This window comes from Silene latifolia, chromosome 7 (genome assembly GCF_048544455.1).
Source record: "Silene latifolia isolate original U9 population chromosome 7, ASM4854445v1, whole genome shotgun sequence".
Taxonomy (NCBI): domain Eukaryota; kingdom Viridiplantae; phylum Streptophyta; class Magnoliopsida; order Caryophyllales; family Caryophyllaceae; genus Silene; species Silene latifolia.
Genome location: NC_133532.1, coordinates 23,746,542 through 23,768,228, shown reverse-complemented (window position 1 = coordinate 23,768,228; position 21,687 = coordinate 23,746,542). Strand labels below are relative to the sequence as shown.

At 36.1% G+C, this 21,687-nt stretch overlaps 2 protein-coding genes across 4 annotated transcripts; one reads left to right on the top strand and one right to left on the bottom strand.

Moving 5' to 3' along the window:
• The first annotated feature begins 2,319 nt into the window (after window positions 1-2,319).
• On the top strand, window positions 2,320-13,950 carry LOC141591955 (gamma-tubulin complex component 4-like). Its single transcript, XM_074412478.1, has 17 exons — window positions 2,320-2,598; window positions 2,690-2,960; window positions 3,990-4,126; window positions 4,899-4,997; window positions 5,845-5,965; window positions 7,067-7,363; window positions 7,466-7,546; window positions 7,610-7,693; window positions 7,772-7,858; window positions 8,411-8,466; window positions 9,339-9,503; window positions 9,711-9,936; window positions 11,900-11,988; window positions 12,263-12,413; window positions 12,892-13,014; window positions 13,231-13,321; window positions 13,402-13,950. The coding sequence occupies exons 1-16, from the start codon at window positions 2,432-2,434 to the stop codon at window positions 13,291-13,293; spliced, it is 2,217 nt and encodes a 738-aa protein (XP_074268579.1). The 5' UTR covers window positions 2,320-2,431; the 3' UTR covers window positions 13,294-13,321; window positions 13,402-13,950.
• A 275-nt stretch (window positions 13,951-14,225) lies between these two features.
• Window positions 14,226-18,447, bottom strand: LOC141591954 (O-methyltransferase 1, chloroplastic-like). 3 transcript variants are annotated; one of them, XM_074412474.1, is made up of 7 exons: window positions 18,169-18,447; window positions 16,975-17,126; window positions 16,771-16,891; window positions 15,956-16,080; window positions 15,319-15,447; window positions 15,014-15,230; window positions 14,226-14,478 (listed from the first exon to the last, which is right to left on the bottom strand). In XM_074412474.1, exons 1-7 carry the CDS (start codon window positions 18,356-18,358, stop codon window positions 14,444-14,446), a joined length of 969 nt encoding a protein of 322 aa, XP_074268575.1. In that variant the 5' UTR covers window positions 18,359-18,447; the 3' UTR covers window positions 14,226-14,443. The 3 variants fall into 3 exon arrangements, with proteins under 3 accessions (XP_074268575.1, XP_074268577.1, XP_074268578.1); XM_074412476.1 differs by having other exon boundaries at window positions 15,072-15,230; XM_074412477.1 differs by lacking the exon at window positions 16,975-17,126 and having other exon boundaries at window positions 16,771-16,875.
• Window positions 18,448-21,687: the final 3,240 nt, after the last annotated feature.

Sequence of the window (21,687 nt, the reverse complement as noted above, 5' to 3'; positions counted from 1 at the left end):
AAGTTTAAAGGAGAGAGTACCATGCACCATACTCCTGGGTGCATGGTATAATTTACCGGGCTTGTTGGGCATGGCTTTTTTTTTTATGGTTTTTGTGGGCTAAGTAGGTGGCGCCCCAAAAACTGAAGCCTGGGCACAACCCGAGTGGTGGGGCGAACTAGGTTGGCGGGTTGGTTAATCAAAAATCAGTCCGAGGTAGGGTCGGGGCGGCCCATACCTTTGTCCAGCTCATTTTATTTTGTCCAAGTGTCCATCTTCATTTGAAATTAAGTGCGGTTCAACTTTATTTAAATAAATACTGTTGAAATTAAGTGCGGTTCAACTTTATTTAAATAAATACTGTTAATATCAAACTTGGACATTATTTATGTATTCTCTATTGTATCACTTTTTTTTTCGCAATTGCTAAATTCCGCACGCTCTTTTACTAAGTCTCGCACATTTTGTCCTAATATACCGTAATTACCCTTCATCATAAAAAAGACCTAGAAGAGTTATCTCCCTCCTCCCTCTCTCACAAACCTAACCAATTCATTAATAACTCGACAATTTGGATCGTAATTCGAACATACCACACATAATTTCTCCGTTTTATCAATAATTTTATTAATACCATCTTTTAATTGATTTAATTAATAAAAGGGTTTTTTTTTATAATTAGGTTTTAGGTTGATATTAATGTAGTGTTCTTGAAGGGGTGGTTGTGGGGTCATCAAATTCGTGGCAGCGGTGAATCGTCAAACATACCGGAGTTTAAAGTTGCATCTCCACCAATTACATTTTGCTAATAATATAACAAGAAACAAGCAAAACTAGAACAATATCAATGATTCTGAATTTCTATTAGAGTAATACTATAACAGTTGATAATAATTCTTTGGTTTTTGATTGTAGAGATTTGCAAAATTGACAAGGCTAATGTCATTGGATTTTATCACTTTTGGGTTGGGAGAAGGACGATGGGAGGGTTTGTTTTCTTAACTTTTGGGTTTTTGATTTTCTATTTTGGTGGGGGAGAAATGAAGGGGATAAATTTGGAATAAAAGGTAAAAATGTGCGGGATTCAGTAAAATTGTACGCGGGATTTAGCACGTCCCTTTTTTTGTTTTCTTATTATTATTTGAAATGTAACTATATACAACTTCCTTAAAAATTGATCCAATTAAATAAGATAGTGTTTGACAAACAACATTTGATTTGAAATCTCTCATTCTCAATTTAGTGAAGTGAAATAAAGATTTTTAATTTCAAATTTATTTTTGGTGTTCTTAGAGTTTTTAAACTTTAAATATTTGAGAAAATCATAACAAATTGGCAAACTTTAAACACAACTTCAAGAAAAGAAATATAAATTGTACATGATCGAAAATAAAAGAGATTAGTCGATAATGAGGAATTGAAGATGATGGATGTTGTACAACCTATACTCACACAAATATATTTGCAAATTACAGGGGTAATAAATTTCAAATGAGCTTATTTTAGCTTAACTTTAACTTGAATTTAAAAGCATTTGCATAAAATCCAAACCAAATGTTATGAATTTGCCAAACACCTAGATTAGGTCAAATTGTTTATTATTTACTAAAACACAAATCAATGGAGCTCCCTCATTTAATGTCACCAAATAAAATTGATGCATCACCACTCCAAATTGATTCGAATAAAGCTGATGTATTATCACCACTCATTTAATCTCACCAAACAAATAGAAACAATACGTGAAATTGTGCGAATATTAAATTTTAATTCCATTAGGTGTAAATTGAAGTGTATACGGTTCACAATTAAAGTTGGCTGGTATGATTTGTGAGTGACCGGGACTCCCATAGTCTCATCTTTTAAATAAGTAATAGAGGTTCGATTCATAACTCTTCCGAATGAAAAAACCAAATTTGGGAGGGGTCTACCCATTAAATAACCTTAAGTATCCCAAAAGCGATTGCCCAGCTGTCAGCAAGGGATGCTCCTGATCAACCAAAAAAAGTATACTATCCATAATAGTAACTAGTAAGTAATTATGCTCTCATAAATGTAAACGATTAATCACGAAGTTTGCTTTACAATTTTTATCTCAAAATATTAAATGAACGATTCTTTTTTCCAATCTACTTAAATTTATTTGGATAATGATAAAGTGTCATCGAGTTGTACGACTGGTATTCAATCTCGGTACCACCAACTCATATATACCGATTTATTGTAGGGATTCCACTTATTATATGTGAGAGAGTTGTGTCGAAATGAGATGCCAAAAAATGACGACAACTCATTTTCCAATTTAATTTAATTTTCTTTTTTCCCGCACATTTCCCTGCCTAGTCCAGTTCCCGCACACACTCAGGCGGTCACACTCCCTCAAGTATTCATACACTTTTTCTGCCGCCTAAAACTCCCACACGCTTCCAAATCAAAAATAACAACACAAAAAATGTTACAAGAAATATTACTAGCATTACTAGGTTTCACCGGCGATTTAATTGTCGACGACGACGAACACCGTAACTCCCTCGGCCTCCCTTCTCTCTCCACCGCTTCCACCGCCGCACCCTCCTTCAAGATCGCCGCCGACCTCTCCTTCATCCACCCTAGCGACCGGTAACTCCCTCATTTCTCAATTCTCCGTTTTTTTTTTTGATTTTTTGGAGGTTAATTTATAGAATTGACGTAATTTAGGGTTAATTGTTAGGGATGTGATTGAGAGGATTGTGAAGTTAGGGTTTTATTACCGGGGGCTTGATCGGTTTGCGACAAAATCACGGAATTTGAGCTGGATTAGGTCAGGGAGTGGAGAGGATGTGAACAAGTTTCCAGAGAGTCGGAGTGTGTATCGACGGGCGATTGCGAATGGTGTTGTTGAAGTTCTTTCGGTTTATCGGTCTGCCGTTTTGCAGATTGAGCAGAAGTTGTTGGCTGATCATTTGCCTATTTTAGGGACTGTTACTCAGGGTCTTAATAAGGTTTTCCGTCTTCTCTTTGTAATTTAATTTGTAGCTCGGTTTTTTATGATACATACCTCCTCCCATTCTAATTATTGTTTATGGTTTTATTCTTCTGTGATGAGTATTTTATTGAAAGGTAACAACTAGTTGAATGGGAGGAGTAGCTTGAAATGATTCCAGTTTGTGCTAAATTGCATTTCACATTGTTCTTCCCATTTTTCAAAAATACGTGCTTGAATAAATTTGAAAAATGGGAAGAATGTGAAGGAAGGGTGGAGTTTCGTTTACTCCCTCCATCCCATTTCTACTGTACTGATTTTCTTTTCGGGACTTTACAATTTTTAACCCCCTCCCCTAAATTGAAGAAAAAAGGGATAATGTATCTGTGATGGAGGGGGTATTAGCTACAAGTTCTTAACTATGGGCGATCTCCGTGTATACTCTTTTTTATTACTAAATCTAGAAAGAGGATAATTGAGTTGGAATGAGTTAAGTAGGAAAAGAGACAATATAAATGGGATGAAGGGAGTATTATATTTTTGTGCAAGTGGTAATAATGAAAAAATAGAATAAATGATGCAAAGTTGAGAGACCCATATAGTTGGCAATTTTGTGGTATGTTTCCCCTCTTTTTATCCTTTTTGAGTTCATCAGTAGGTAGTTTGATGCTTGGTTTCTGTTTGATTAAAAAAAAAAAGAACCATTGTGATGATTAATGTTAGATGACGAATTGGATGCTCCTTAGTCGTGATGACGGATGAGTGATGAATTACTGTTTTCGGTAAATTAAGACTGATAGTTGGATTAAAATAAAATTCTAGTGACAACTTTTTGCTTTTTGTTGTTGTTTGATTAGCTTGAATCTACCGTGTTTGGGAGCAATAGTTGGATCTATGATGTCTTTTAACTTTCCCAGAGGAGTATCTAGTCAGCACTGTGTTTTTATTTTTTTTCACTGCAGAATTGTGAATGGTCGTCTTCCATTTTTTGTACTATGTTATTTCCACTTACCCTCAAGGCTGTGACTAAATGTTTTTTCTTTCCCAGTTTTTTGTTCTTTTGCCTCCTCTTTACGAACTTATTTCGGAGGTAGAGCGTGATGATATTCGGGGAGGAAAACTTCTTGACCTTTTACATAAAAGATGCCACTGTGGGGTGCCTGAACTACAAAACTGCTTGCAGAGGTAATTTTTAATTTATTTCTGTGTGTGTGTGTGTGGGAGATGCTTCTTAGTTACCTTTGTCACAGTAATGAATAGTAGTACGTCAATATTTCATGTCAGTTAACAACAGCAACAACAAAATCATAGCCTTAATCCCAAAATGATTTAGAGTCAGCAGACATGAATCATCATTTAAAACCGTATCTGAGTGATCGTAAACCTCAAAGAGATAGAAAGAGAAAAGTGAAAAATTTCATGTCAGTTAAACAAAATATTAATAATAATAAATTCATGCTATTTTGTGGGTCAAGTTGGTCTTGTATTAATGCTTCTGTAATTAGAAAACTGAAAAGAGAACATGCGTCGAACTGTCAGAAGGTTCTTTATGCCTGATTTGAGGAATATTTATTATTTTATTATACACAAGTTCATCATCCTAGAGGAAAATGCACTGATGATCTAGTGCCTGTTCTCCTGAACTTATTTTTCTTCCTATGTTGTAAAAGATGTCCACGAAGTTGCAAGAGGTTGGGATTTCACCAAAATATAAGTTAGTGTTAAACAACCTAAAATCTTCTATGTTCAAGAAAGTTTAAACGAAAAATGCAGATAGGAAACTGAATAATTTAATTTTTTTTTTATTGTCAAAGTAGACAATATACATCTAAGCCCTCCTTACCCCGCAATATGCATGAGCCCTTGACTAATGTTGTTGTTGATGTTGATGGGTTGTGGGACTATTTTTCGTTGTCATATTATATCTGTATTGATGTGTTTCTATCCCCTTAATTAGGCTACTTTGGCATGGGCATCAAGTGATGTATAATCAGCTTGCATCTTGGATGGTTTATGGAATCCTCCAAGATCCTCATGATGAGTTCTTTATTCGAAGGTAATCTAATGCTTATTATTCTCATAGGTCATTTCTTTTGTCATGAGGCTTGGCTATGTTTGTTAATTAAATCACCTAGTTTCTTACCAGTACACTTGTTTCTTATGGTATTGCAGACTATTGCTTCTAATCTAGTGACACTTGGTGAGCCGTGTTTTATTATGCTTCTAATCAATCCATCAATATTTTGTGACCAGCTACAACTTTTCAAGGAATGCTAACTTTGAAATGTGCTGTTATTTTTTATGACAAGTTTTTTGCAGTATCCATGTAAAATTTTAGATTACAAGGATCCTCTTTTTTGTCAAATTAACTTCACAGCGACTTCCTTTGTTTGTCCTGTGGCATTTTTTAACCAGTAAATATATATGTTATCGTTTTTGTGGCCAAAACTGCACTAAGTTGGTTTGTCTGTGCTCGTAAGTATGTGAGTATTTCCTTCTTTAGCATTCTAAGAAAGAGCAATGGGTGGGGGTTGCAAGTAGGATTAGGTGTCTCAATTAGCTAAGACGGAAAATTGTGGGCATCATCAGATATCAGTTTAGGTTGCTTTGAATTGCAGTGATGGGAGCGATCTGAAGCTCTTCATTTGTCAAGACCTATTCAGGATACGTGAGTACGTGACCTGTTATATGGCTGGGGTTGTGAATTCTTAATAACATCAGAAAAAAACTTCGCCACAGTTTTTCTCTCTAATATTATGATTTCGGTGCTTTTTTGTGTTTGAATTCCCCACTCCCCCCCAACATATTTCATTGTACTTTTTATGGTAGTCTCGTGTTACCCCTGTTGTTGTTTGAGCACCAGTTTTATTGGTACAATGTGCTTATTTATCCGCTTGTCTCAGTCAGGACGACAGCAAAGCAGAGAAAGACTTACCAGATTCAGATATGCATAGAAAAATGACACGCTTAAAACTAGGGGATTCATCGCTGGTTAACTGGCACTTGGGATTTCACATATCTTTGGTATTGCTCACCTCTGCCCATAGATGTTTGTTCAAGTATCTTTCAATATTCCGTATATGTTATTATCAATTTATCATTTGTGTAACACTTGGAAATACCTGTAACAAATCTGTTTTTTCTAGCTGCCTAGGGGCAAGTTTTTCGCGTTCTTTTTCCTGTACATTTTAAAAAGCCGCAGTGCTTTATGAGCCCTCTATTCCCCTTCTTGTTATGCTAAGTGAGCTTTTCTGGCATATGGAACAAATCTTAAATATTTTATTGGATTGTTTCATATAACCTAGAGTATAGCCTTGTAAGTTGTAAATAACTGCCTTTGTAGTTCTTGCTTGCTTTTTTGGTACTGCAGATGTACCATGACACTCCTTCAAATTTATTGAATAAGCCCTATTCGATTCTCTTAGTGAGAAGGAGATTGTTCATTGTGGCTTTTAGTTGTAATGAAGGGCGTATGATTTACCTTTTATTGTATCTTCTCTAGTTCGGCACCTAAGGGATATGGCATTTTGTCCTCTCTATTTATTTTTTCTGCCACTGCAGTTACTAGTGTCCAAAAGGTTTGGTGGGATCGTTCCAGTATAGGCTACTCTAGTTTGCATGAGATGAATACATTTTGGTAGAGTTGTTCGAATGTATTAGGCTAGTTTATTTACATGAGAAGTATCCAGATTCAAAACTAGTGTCCCAAGGGTGCTCTAAGATAATTTTGTAGCAGGGAGTTAGTTTTTATGATATCAGATCTCCGGTTTCTAACAGGAAGTTAGATCACCATAGATCTGCTATCAATTATGAGTGACGGTCTTGTCATATGGTTATGTATTTTGATATACAAGAACTTCTGCTCTTACTATATGTTTTTGCATCTCTGATAAGAGAACGGACAGATCTTATCTCGTTATCATTCTATCTCCTGCCACTAAAAGACAAAAAAGTTTGTAGCAGCAGTTTTGTGAGAAGTGGGCAGCCCCTTTCTTCTCTTTTTACATTTTGTCATTTTTTAAATGAGACACCGATTCTTTCCATTTTAGCAATGTGGAGTCTTGTTCTTTAAGCTATTCTGACTTCCCTATACATATCTATAACGGGAATAACATGGCAATGCAGGATATGCTTCCTGAATATATCCATATGCGAGTTGCTGAATCTATTCTATTTGCTGGGAAAGCAATAAGGGTTCTTCGAAATCCGAGCCCTGGCTTTTTTATGAAGGATTCCTTGTATCATCACAAAATTCCCAGACAATCTCGCAAAAACCAGAGATTCAGTGGCCACTTCTCCTTCCAAAAGGACACAGAAGCTGTCAGTAACAAGCTCAGTGTCGATGACTCAGAATCTCCCGGAGAAGATTTACTTTCTCAATCTGAGGCAGACAAAATCGAAACAATGCTTCAGGACTTGAAGGTCTAGCACCCTTTTGTTTTTTGCTTATGTAGACTGTACATTCTCTCCGTGTTTTTTGGTATTTTCTTCTACTAATAAGCCGATTCTTACTCTGATATGCAGGATTCAACTGAATTTCACAAGAGGTCATTTGAGTGTGCTGTTGACTCCATTCGTTCTATTGCAGCCAGTCATTTATGGCAGGTACGTTATGCAGTATTTTCTTTACCCTTTAGGGCATGCATCTAAGATTAATAATAATTGCAGCTTGTAGTTGTTCGCGCTGATCTTAATGGACATTTAAAGGCTCTTAAAGACTATTTTCTGCTGGCCAAGGGAGATTTCTTCCAGGTTAGATATGGAAAATTTAAGATTTCACATCTTGCTAGTTGCTACTATGGAAAATTAAGGCTTTAATTTTTGTGCCAGTGCTTTCTTGAGGAAAGTCGCCAGTTGATGCGTTTACCTCCTCGCCAATCTACGGCGGAAGCTGATCTTCTGGTTCCGTTCCAGCTGGTATAGTTTAACCCACTTTTCCTTCTGTTACCTGTTGGACCCTTAATTTGGTAGTGGCTGTTTCATGTGGAACACTATATGGACAGCATATTGTGAAATCAAGGCTCGTAATATTTTATTTTATAGTTATATTCTGAAAGCTATTTGACTCAGACCACGCAACAAGTGTAGGATGCTGATATTTGATGCTTTTATGAAAAAAAATGAAGTGATTGGTTAAAGTGTAGCGTTGAAGTAACATACTCTAAAAGTCTCTTTTTTTTTTTTTTTTCCTATTGAAGCTGTCCTGGTATAGTAAAAGTATCAATCTAAAGATTTCTTCTGTCAGTGTCATTTCCTGCTGCAATCAGGAATTAAGGCATGATTTTTTCACAGAAAATAGATGACGTATCAGAAAAGATGTAGGTGCTGTAGGCTCTATACAAATGTTACTATGCTATTTGTTTGGAACTGAATTGATTGCAGTTCAAACTAAACAACGAGTCTGTCGTGATAACTTCTATTATGATTTCCATTGATAAAGGTTGAAAATTGAGTTTCTATTTAATGCAGGCTGCTTTGAAGACAATTAGTGATGATGACAAATACTTCTCTAGAGTATCATTAAGGTGAGGACCTGTACCATAAATCCATAATACTTGCTGATGCTTTATGATAGTAGTTTGTTTAAACTAAGGGGGTGAGGGGTTTTTTATGGGGTTGATTTTTTCTGTTTTAAATCCCATATATTTTCATACCAAACAAGAAGACAAGTATAAGGGAATTCTTTTCCTTTCCTTTCCTTTCCCTTTCTTATTCCCTTTCCCTTTCCGTCATTCGAACCAAACGCCCTCTAACCCAGTACTTCTGCATACTTCTGCCTACGCTATCATTTGATTGATATTTGAGTTGCTATGCTTTATCATACGTTTCTTAATTTTGGGGCCAAGTGATGCCCCCTGACCCCCTGCTGTTATTAATTATAGGTTACTTTCATATTTTTGTTCTGAGAGAATGTAGGTAGATTAGGTGTAAAATTTTGTCACTTCTCACTGCCCTGGCCATGAAGGGATTGGTCACAGTGGCTAGAATTGTCTATTAAACGGCATTATTGTTAAGTTTCCCAGAGTAATTGTTAAACTAGGTTTCTGGTTGTATTCCACTTATTACCCATATAAATGTAGATATTCATCTTCAATCATATATCAATGCCTTTGTGTGACTTTTCTCAAAACTTTAATTTTGTCCCTTCAGTTCAGTAGCAATTTTTCTTCCATGCCATCACAACTATTTTGTTTAACTATATGCTAGCTAGTTGGTGTTGCTAACACAAGGGTAAGGCTGCGTACATCCGACCCCCCCTTACCCCGCAATTTGCGGGAGCCATTTTGGCACTGGGGTAATGTTGTTGTTGTTGTTGTATATGCTAGCTAGTTGGTGTCCACTGTGCTGTATCTCTGTTTCACCCTATACCCTTTTATTGATGTATTTCACACTGTAGGATGCCTTCGGCTGTAAATCCATCCCAAGTTGATGTTACTAAACCAAAAGTTCTTCTTGCCTCATCAAGTACTGCAGCCGACCTGGATGGCTGGGATGGTATTACACTTGAATATTCTATTGATTGGCCCTTGCAGTTGTTCTTCTCACAAGAAGTGCTATCTAAGTAAGCCTTTATTTGTTTCAGGATACATCATTAGGAAAAAATGTATACAATTATGAAGAGGTTCTCTTTTCGTACTGGGGCTCTTTGTTTATCTTTGTAGGGAAATAGCTAGTGTTGTGGGCTCATGGCTTGATTTTGGCCGTTATGGCTGTTAGATAAGATTGCCCTTACTCTTCTTCCAGTAAAAGGTCACTGCTTTCTTTGCAGATATTGCCGTGTATTCCAGTATCTGTTGCGGCTTAAGCGGACCCAAATGGAGTTAGAAAAATCATGGGCTTCAGTGATGCATCAGGATCATAGTGATTTTGCCGAGCATCGGAACGATCCTGCAAAGTGCTCAACATTGCAGCAACGACGACAACGCTTTAGACCAATGTGGCGGGTTAGAGAGCATATGGCCTTCCTGATTAGGAATCTTCAATTTTATATCCAGGTATTCAATTCAAATGCGCGATGTTTTAATAATAATAATGTGATATATAGGTTTTCTGAAAAGCATGTAAGAGGAATAGTTGGCTAATTTCAAGGTAAAGTCCGTATACGTCTTTGTATTAGACGCTTGGGTAATTATATGGGATGATATAGCTGTTGTAACCATGAGTGCTCTGATGATGAATGTGGTCCAGTTCACCAGTGAGGCTAGTGCCACTTTCATTAAGATAGATTTTTACCAATATTTTTGCTGCTCAACTTTGTTTCATGAGTTTGATTAATTTATTCATCCAAATAAACATAAAAGACAAAACAGTAATATTCACTTTAAGCACTTGGCGTTTACTCTCTGGTCATCCTGTCCAACTTAAAAGTCAAGACTCCTGACATAGATAAAATGAGACTCCACTTATCATTTTCTTTCAACTGTTGAAGTGTTTGTTTTTGGATGATGAGTTGCCTTCTGCACGACTCGTTTCTCCTTGTAGAAGGCATTCATGAGCTGTGTTGCTACTACTTGTCTGTGGTTTTGGGCTCTCAGTTTCACTTTGTTGTCTATACACCATCGTGTTGCATGGCGGAAGACATGACAAAAAGACACCAGACAGAGATGACATCTACACATTTGCGATGAAGAGGTTGTGTTTCTCATATGAAGTTTCAAGGACAAAACATAGACGCATGTAAAAAGGAATAAGGAAGCCAAATTAAACCTGATACATTTTTAATAAAACAATGGGTTATTTGGTTAAGGTCTAAAGGAAAGGGAAAAGGAATCAAAGATACTGATTCCCTTTGTTTATGTTTGTTTGACACAAACAAAGGGAATCGGTTTTCTTCCCTTACATCCATTCCCCTCACCCTCTTAGGGTCAATCCTTTTCCCTCACTCACCCTAACTACCATGACACCAACTGTCACTACACTACGCCTACCGTCACACCGGCAACATTCCCACCATGCCGTCGCCGGCGATACCACCACCCTGCTACTTGTACAAACCGCTGTCACTCTCCCGTTCGAAATTTCACACCACCCACACAAACACCACCCGAAAACCCAAAGGAACCTCCCCCCCACCCCCCAAATCACCTACCCTGCCCATGAAAACACCAGATCGGCTGGGGGAGTTGATTTAGGGGGCGGGGGGAGGTTCCCTTGGGTTTTTAGGTGGTGTTTGTGTGGGTGGTGAGGAATTTCGAACGGGGATGTGGCGGCTCGAGCAAAGTGCTAGCATCGGGGTCGGTGGGAGGTGGTTGTGGCAGGAGGAGGTGGTTGATGATGGTGTTGAAGAAAGTCGGTGGTTCATGTATTCCCTTTCCTAAGCAACCACCAAACAAGTATGAATATTTGGGGTAATCCCCTTCATTCCCTTTCTTGTTTCCATTCCCTTTCCCTTTGTTGAACCAAATGCCCCTTAAAGAAGAATAGGGAAGGGAGAGAGAGAATGTTTAATTCTGCAAAAATGGTTCCTGCCTTATCCGGTACACTGGTACTTGAAACTTATTTTCAACTATTTTGTATGGTTTGTCTTTCTTGTCTAAACTGAAATAATTATATTACTGTCGTACTTGCCTAACAGTTGGTACTATATGTATATATAATACGGTGTAAGATATTTATCAACTAGAGGATTGGGGCGGTTTTTGAGCCATACCTGTATCTGCAAGACGCCTGTCTGTTCATATATAAATATTCAAATGTGACCTAATTTTGGATGAAGTCTTGGAATTTCAGTACCATTTCAAGCCTTAAATTTAAAGTGTCATAGCTGTGTTAACTCAAGGTTGGATTAAAATGGTAAAATTTGGGTGCATATGCTAGAGAATCCAACTTGGGTACTTAATAGAATAAAAAGTGGGAGTATTGTACCACCATACTTCCGTTTCTTTTTACTCTTAGCTACTTCTTTTGTTGTTTCTATTCTGCTTTTCCCACTTAATTCTCTTGAGTCTCTTTCTGCAGGTGGACGTAATAGAATCTCAATGGAATTTGCTGCAAAACCATATCCAAGATTCACGTGATTTTACTGAACTCGTGAATTTTCATCAGGAGTAAGTAAATTATTTTGGTGATGGCCCTTTCTTACAAGTAAGGTTGCGTGTTGTAGCTGCGTGATAGTGGATTATTTATATTAGAGAGCTGAACAATGTGTTTTATTCTAACCTGGCTTCTCAATGTTGTTAGCACCTGGCAGTGTGACCATCTCTTAAATTTTGTGTAGATGATTATATCATAACTGAAAAACATTTCAGTAAATTGTATGCTTGCACGGTGTGAGGTTTTTAGAGGCCAAAATTCCCTAAAGTACTTCTACTATCTTTACAGGTATTTGTCAGCCTTGATTTCTCAGTCATTTTTGGACATTGGTTCTGTGTGTAGAATTTTGGACAGTATAATGAAACTCTGTCTGCAATACTGTTGGAACCTTGAAAACCAAGAAAGTCCGAATACAGCTCAACTGGATCATATAACTGAGGTAACTTCAAAAGCACTTTTATAGCAATGATACCCAGTGTGCACCTAGATGAATCCTTCTTCGTTGGTGGAAGTCATGGCTCGTGGACTACTATGTTTCCTGGACATTTGATATTGACTATGACACTAGGACGGCAAGATGCTTCATTTTAAGCCAAAAATATGTGGATTTGTCATAAATATAGCCGGAGTCTGTCACTTGAGCACACGCCCATGTCAAATACTCCGTGTCTCACATTTCAGAGCAACATAGATAGTGTAAATCTACTTTTTTTTTTCTCTTGTGTTTTTCTGCTTGTAGTCATGATCTTTAAAAACATGGAATTTTTCTACCGTTTGCTACCGTTTGCTGAACCACTGAATTTTTGCATGCTTTTTCTTGCTATACTAAAAGTGTGTTTTGTGATGGTTGACACCGTGCTAAAAATGAGGACCCTTTAGTTTGTCCACTCTAATATTGACTTGAATTCACATTTCAGGAATTTAACAAAAAATCAAATTCCTTGTACACTATATTACGCAGCAGCCGGCTTGCCGGAAGTCAGCGAGCCCCCTTCTTAAGACGTTTCCTTTTACGTTTGAATTTCAACTCCTTTTTTGAGGTAAATTTATAATCATCCTCTCTCAACTCCTTTTGTTCGTACTTACATTTGACTTTTGCTCCTCACTACAACAGTCATCTACATAAATGTAGGCATTACTATTTTCTTAGCCATATTCATTATAGACCTAATTGATACTCCGTATTATCTTCAAGATTTACGTGTTTGCTGACATTTTTTTGTCTCTTTTCCTTTCCCTTATTTTTTGGTACACAGGCAACTGCAAGAGGCGTGTTGAATGTTGTCAGGCCGCGTCCCTCTCTTCCCATTTTACAGTAGTTTGTTTGTGAATGATCTAGCCATCTAGGTACTGCATTTCTTACTACAGGTTACCTGTTTCTATTACTCTTTCGTTGGATACATAAAAAAACCTGATCGGTTGTGCAGGTCTCGTCACTTTGTCCAACATTTTTCAAATATTCCCCCATATGGTGGATGTTGTGTGCTAGCTTTCAAAGTTAATGGTATGTCTTACCTTCTTTTATCATCGAGAAGCAGATGGTTGAGGTTCATGGGATTCTGGAGTTGCACAAGTCCATAGGCTTTCAATATTTATTTTTTTCGGTATTGATGAGCTTTCATATTGTAAGAGCTCAGAAAGTTGCAATCTGAGTTTTTCTGACTTCAGATTTGTTCTAGGAGTTCTGCTCCGACTCCCCGAGCATTAGTTCAGTTTCGGGCTTGTATATTTTGTATGTCAACATTGTTAATTGCTACGAGTGAAGTGGTCTGGAAATTAGTAATACGGAGGTCTCGACTCTTTTTTTTTTTCTTTCCACGGAGTTCAATGGATCCATTCCTTTCCCTTCTACAAGTCGGATTATTTTTAAAGAAATATTTTGAATGAACTATGAACTCTCTTCCTTCTCCCTCCATTTTTCTTCCCAAGCGAAATGTGTACTCTTATTATTCATAGCTGCTACATTTTTCAAACCATTATATTCTCTCTATCTCGGTCATCTATTCACCTATTTCAATTTGGGTGGTTTTATCATTCATTTATCTTTCTATTTTGGAAATGCTTATGGTGAGTAATTTGATCATGCACATTGATATTGGACCGCTTGTCATACAATTACAATATCTACAATACTTTTTTCAAGGGCCGAAAGCATAGGTAAACTAATAATTGTGATGGAGGACCAAGGGAGTATAAAACTATTACAGTAATATGTTTGAAAAATTACTTGAGTTGAAATCAAACGAGGATCATAAATGCGAAATGCAGATAATAGCAATGAGCAGCATAACGGGTACAGTAGTTTGAACAGTAAAAAAAACTTTTTTTCTACAAATCAACTGAGCAAATTTCTTGATATAGAATCAAAATTTTGACCTCAAACTGATCAAAAGTTTAAAATGTACACAGAAAACAAAGAGATACGAGTAAAATTAAAGATCTTCAAACCCTTGTTCATCGCCCTCATCTTCAGCTCTCTGGAATTCCCAACGCCATGTCTCCATCTGCAATGATAGGCTTTGGCTAATTACCGCAAAAATAGTTTTCTAACACCTACAGGTCGTATTGTATATATAATACGGAGTACTTCCTCTCTCATTCATTGAATTTGATCCCCACCACAAAACCCTCGCACCCATCCACCAAAAAAGCAAGGGTGGTGTAGATCTATCTACGTGGGTGGTCGGAAAGAAGATGTAAAGGGTGTAGTTATGCGTGCCCTATGCTTGACTACAAAATCTACCAACAATATATCACTACTAAAACTTTTTAAAACTGATCCCAACTGAATTTGACTCGAGATGAATTTGGCCCATACCCAACCAAATAACTCGAACATGAGCCAAAAGTCCAAAACACGATTCAACTCAATCTGATTCTAATTTTGCTGGCCCCAAACTGACATTGCTCCTAAATAACCCAATACTTATGTTTACACTTATGTTTACACACTCACTTAAAGCATTGATGACACGAACCCACTCAAAGGTAAACATACCAAAAATAACCCGACCCAACCCAAACGTATCATTTATTAACCTGAAGGTAGAAACTCGAAAATGTCTGCAAACATAAGTGTCCAACAAATCTTACAGACCTGATCATCTGAAAATCGCAGATGCTCCGCCACAAAGAGTATGCTGTTGGGTGGTTCTTTCAATAGCTCAGCACCCAAATTTTTTGCAATTTGTTCATGGTCATACACTTTAACCTGAAATCCATGGCTCATGAAAATCCTGTGTATCCATTCTCCGACCTGCCGAGGAACAAGATTAAAGACGGTCACTGACAAAAATAATGTCAAAGATAAATGAAAAGAAAACATGGCATGAACGAGCTAATACCTCAACCTCATGGGAAGGTTCTATTAACTCTGCCGGGATTTCTCCTATTAGGAGACAACCCTTCATGGCCAAACTGCCAACAGTCGACAGAACATTCTCAAAATTTGCCAGTGTCATCAAAGGCAATCCCTGTCAAGCAAATGCACACCTGATAAATTATATTCACACACACACACACACAATACCAACAACTAACTCCATTACACTAGCTCCTGTCTAAGCAGGGGTAGCAGGATCGGACGTATGTAGCCTCACCCTGTGTTGTGAAACACAAAGAGGTTGTATTTGAATGAGCTATTATAGTAATTACGTTGAAAACTGCGTCGTTCACTATGTATGTTACTCCGACTCTTCTAATTCCCTCGCGTACCCGTGTCCGACACTCGACACTCGGACATGGGTATGACACTTGGACACCTCATTTTTAACCAAAATATGCATATTTTTCATAAAAATAGCCGAGTCCGACACTTGGACACATACCCGTGTCGGATACTTCTAAACGAGTCTGAGTAACATGGAGTCTCGTTCAACTGTTGCTCACAAGAAGCACAGCCTGTTTAATGAGCTATTCTACTTCATTCGATAATGTTTCAAAGTACACACAAAGGTCGTATATTAAGAGCCTAAAACCAACCTGGAGGATCCAGATGCTTGGCCGGTTGCCATTAAATCCTTTCTTACGTAAAGCTTCTTGAACATTTGGAGATTCCTTTGGAACATGAATCAATAAGCAGTTTCTGGTGATCTGAGCCCCCACATCTAATATTGGTGAAGAGTTATATCATGAGATCTTGAAATTTTTGTAAATGCAGAGCAAAGGAGCAATATTATTAAATAAAGAACTGATTATGCATGGTTTCTGGTGAAAAGTGAGAATATCCGTGAAGTCAGTCACTCAGGGCCAAAGTAAATGCATATTCAGTGAAATCAGCAGACAACGTTACCCCCACTGCCTCAACTACTCAAGGGCTCCCGTAAAACGTGGCGGGGTAATAGTGTCTCAAATATAGGCAACTTTACAAATTGTTAACACAAAAGACTGTTTCAGGATGACCCGTGATGGAAACTGCAGGGAATGACTACAACTTCACAATAAATAAAACGTAACTAATTTAGATAGCCATTTTTTCGCTATTCCATCATCTCTAGAACCAAGTGAAATCAGCATAAAGAACCATGTATGATTTTTTTTTTCTTTGATAAGAATAACAAACCATTATATGATGATGATATGCAACCATCCATCAATCATCCTCTTTATACCTAGATATAGGAGAACTACGAGAACTTTTACACTCACATCTTTACTTAAAAACAAAACTAAAAGAAAGATGAGTTCAAATTCTACGGAGTAGAAGGGAAAATACATATCTTAATTCCTAGTTAACTGGAGTATATAACAGACGCCTTAAGCGTCACCACATTAAGGACTAGTACATAACCACACACCTCTAAGCTTCGAAGAGAGTTCACTGTAAATCTTTTCGGCTGATATGTCAAAAATCAAAGTGGAGTTCGGCCAGGTTAGCCTATAAGCACGAGTATCAGCACCATCTGTCAACAAAACAACCTACAAAATATTTTTAATGCTCCAAAACGCGGTAATTGTGGTTATCAAAAACTGCAAGTGTCTCAACTTCGAACTGGCCATACCTGTTTCAGCTCATCGGTATGTCCCAAAATCTGGAGCAATTTTTCATCGAGGAACCTGGTAGCAAGGCAATAAGGGTGTGCACTCTGATTATCATTGATTGATGTACTTGGAGAAACAAAGCAGGCCACATAAGGATCATGAAAAAGAGGCTCTGAAAATTTTATATTAGGCTTGCAGTGAGAATTCTTAGTGCATTGTGTGATAGTACGAGTTTTGTAACAGAAACATAGCAAAGTGTAGACACATATTGATCTACAGCTAGTCAGGCTAGACAAACGAATGCTTAATGCAACATTTAGAATAAAGAACTTTCCAGGACTTCAACACAAGAACATTTACAGGCTTGACATGCCTCCGATTCGATTTTCCTCTGTGCCTAGGTTTGGAACAGGTCTAATGACTCATGAGAACATAGTTGGCGAGTTAAATTCATTATATTGCTTTGTAAATGTTCATTAAAAGCTCATCTCACCATGAATATCCAACCACAATCAAACATTTCTTATAATATTTTATGCAACTTACAAACAGCCTTGTGGACCAACATCTGGTAGGCAGAAGTTTTCATTTAGCTATTGAAACATTCTAAATCAATCAATGCTCCGTAAAATGAATGTTTGCTCATTTGAGCATCCTTAACGAACAATAGGAAGAACCAGTGTTGAGACGAGGTTGGTGCTAGTAGAGACTAGTTCCCTCCTAAGCAATATAAAATAGGAATATTTAATCTTCGCCTTTTTAAACTCTATTTCACTACTATACCGTCATTTTCAACGCATATCAACAGATCATTATCGTAAAAACGGTGCAAAAAGCTTAGCTGATACTCCCTCCATTCGAATCATATGTTTACCATTGATTAAAATATCTCTCGCAAAGAATGAAAAAGGTAAACAAATAATTGAGACGGAGTGAATATTATGCTAACAACTCTAAATTAACTACATCATTTTGCAGAAAGAGTGATGTATTACTACAATCTGAGCTCTCCAAGCAAGAAATTGAGAACAGTTGAAACAAGAGTCAGAAATCTCCGGTATTCGCCACACAAATATAAAACCACTTTCCTAGCTACTAAACCTTCCAATTCCATGAACCCAATTGATCCAAACAGAGAACCCTAACACCTACCAAATGTTCGACGAAATGCCTGAATGAAAATGCAATGAAAAAAGATTAAGAAAGGAGAATACTTTCACGAAGGGTCTCATGAAAACGAAGTGTAGCAGCATTAATGGCTGCTTGGAGTAAAGGGTCATCACCATTGCTCAAATTTGCAGAAACCCTCAACTTCATTTTACGGATTTTGTAGAAATTACAGTGAATTTGAGGTATTATCTTTGTAAAAGTGGAGACTTTGGTATAACCAAGTACACCTTCCATAGTTATGGTCACAGAGAGAAGACAAATTATCTGGGTTTAGAATCAGGATTTCCTGGACGAAGCAGAGTCCTTCATAGATAAAATTGAGACCTGACACCTGAACTCAAGACTTAAACTTGACCCGAGTTATTAAAACACGACCCAAATGTTTTTTGTTACAAGCTGATTATTATTCACAAATAATTTCATAAAGCTGACCCAAATCCGAGATGACTCGGCCCGATCCGATTGACCCTTTTGTCAGTTTTAGTTGAGAGTAGGGGTGTTAAATGGTGCGGGTCAGCTCGACCTAGCCCGCACTTGTGGGCCGTTATTTTCCAGCCTGGCTAGCTCGTGTGTCAGCCTAGCCCAGCCCACCTCTCCACAGATTTTTGTGCCCAGTCCAGCTTGGTTCGGTAAAATATTGAAAAAACACAAAAAAATATTATATGGATCGGACTGGGTTCGCCCTTATTTAGCGCCGCCCTAGGCCACGAACCACCAGCTCGCCCCAGCCTGCACCGGCCTACCCACTGCACAACCCTAGTTGAGAGTACTCGTTTAAGACTTCCACTTATCATTTCAGTTGGGTTCGATTAGTTAAACTTAATTACAAATCAATCAATCAATCAATCAATCAATCAATATATATAACTAAAGGAGGCTTTTTTTTCCTAATTATACTATTAGCATTAGAATTAGGAGATAATTAATTATTTAAAATTTTTCTATTATAATTAGGAATATAATTTTTCTATTAGAAATAAGAATTAATTAATTATATTATCATTTTCCTATTAGAAATAGGAAATAAATTACCAATTTATTAAGGCTTTTTTTTCGTAATTATACTATTAGAATTAGGAAAGGCTTTTTTTTCATAATTCTACTATTAGCATTATAATAAAGAGATAATTAATTATTTACAATTTTTCCATTATAATTAGGAATATAATTTTTCTATTAGAAATGAGCATTAATTAATTATTTTATCATTTTCCTATTAGAAATAGGAAATAAATTACCAATTCATTAAGGCTTTTTTTTCCTAATTATACTATTAGAATTAGGAGATAATAATTATTTAATTTTTTTCTATTATAATTAGGAATATGATTTTCCTATTAGAAATGAGAATTAATTAATTATTTTATAATTTTATTATTAGAAACAGGAAATAAATTAATTATCTACAATTTATTAATATTAAAAAAATATTCATTAGTATTTGTTCACTTTTTATTAAATTAGAAGGAAAAAAACCTTTGATATATTTATAATATCCAATTTTATAACAACTTCCGATGAAAAAATGAGGTATTATGAGGCTAAAAGGTCCTAGGACGAACTCGGTTGTGACAAATGTGCATGCATAATAAGTACTACATGGAATTTACTCATGTAAAGAGTAAAATGAACGCTGAAATATGCCCCTACGTCTTTTGTTATTGCTATTGTCATATTTAATTATACATAATACAAAGTTTATTTTTCAAATGTCATATGTATTTCTCCTACTAATTTTAAAGTTATCTCCCTCACAATACACTTCAACTTCTATTGATAATTTATTATTATATCATTTATCATTCATTTGTCATTATATAAAAGCATATTAATCAAAATTTAAATAAGATATTCACAAATTATTGATAAGTACAAAGTTTGATATCTATTTTTCAAGGAGTATTAAAAGATAAAGAAAGTTGCTGCTAATATGCGAATCGAAATATCATATTATGACAAATGAGTGAATGTTTTGAAAAACTTTATTGTGCGATTGTTTTACAATTTAAAGTAAAAATGATACCACGAGTAATAAAATAGATTTTAATGAGGCTTGAAGATAAATTAGATACACTTATTATAGAAATATGTATAAGGTTCAAATTCAATTTAAGCAACGATCAACATTAAAAAAAAAAAGTCATGATAAACACATAAAAGGGTAAGAGTAGTCTTTCCTTAACATAGTGAAGACCGTCTCTCTCAAGCTTTTCTTCCTCGACAAATTTGCATGCATAAAAAAATGGTACTATTCAATTATATGGAGCAAACTAATTATTGTTGATGCTATAAAATTTTCTTTTGTGTAAATTGGGCACATTATCACTATAATTTAGGGAGAGATACGAATTGGGGAAGGGTGAGACATATTCGTCATGCATAATACGATGCTTTAACCACCTTTAGGCAAAAATATAAAAATAAATGAAAAAATTTAAACCTAAAAGGGGGTCACGTACTTGCCAACTCTTCTATATTTCTCTACCGCATTAATATTCTCATGAAATTTATGACATTTATTTCATATTAATTAAAAAAATGATTGTACTGCTTCGTACAATTTGTGATTTATCACTTTTAGCTAACTTATTTGAACTTGCTTAAATTTATATATTTTAAGTGAAGAATATTAATTATAAATATGATAAAGATAAAGGTTGACCTTTAATTTCCTCAGAGATAAAAAAAAAACTCAATTTTTATTTTCTTATAATATACTAATTGAAGGTCATAATGTAAAACAGGAAATTACACCACAATCTACTATTTTAATATGTCGATGATCAACACTCAAAATAGCACATTTGTTATTTAAATAGTGTAAAAACTCTCAAAATGCTAAAAAAATGTTCAATTTGTCATTATCAAAGAAAACCTAAGTTTCTGCATTTTTTTTTGTCATGTTCAACTTGATCTTTACGGGATGTAAAAATGACGAAGTTCAGAAAGTAGCGGTTAGCTTTCTGTTAGTTAGATGGAATTTTCAAGAGAGAGATGAAAGCTTTGCATTTTAGACCGTTTTATGCGTGAACCGAAGGGATTAAGTAGTGGGCTAAAGGTTGTTTCGAGTGGGAATGAGGTTAATTGCGATGAGTTGGTTGACTAAAGTTTTTCCTTACTAAAATTTGAAGAAAAAAAGAACAATAAAAATAAGATGGAGGTAGTAAGATTTATTTATGCAAAATGAAATAATAAATTGTGGACACGAGGATACATATCATTTGGAGTACAGATTGGTGTTTCATAGAGGTGAATGTGATTTATGACTTTTTAGATGTAAAAGTGGCATAAAGGTAGTGATAGTGGTAGTGGATTGGAGGTTATTTCAAGTAGTAAGAACTAATCACAATGGCCGATATTTTATTTTACGGGTAAATTAGTGGGGTGGAGGGAGGGTGCATTTGTGGAGCGAGATGAGTTTAACGAGGATAGTGATAATAAATAAGGTTATTTATCCGCAAAATATCGCTTGCATTAAACATATAAGTACCATGAATAATAACAAGAAACCTCAAAAGATCATATTTATAAACTTAATTTTGACCCCATCAATCCAAATTAAA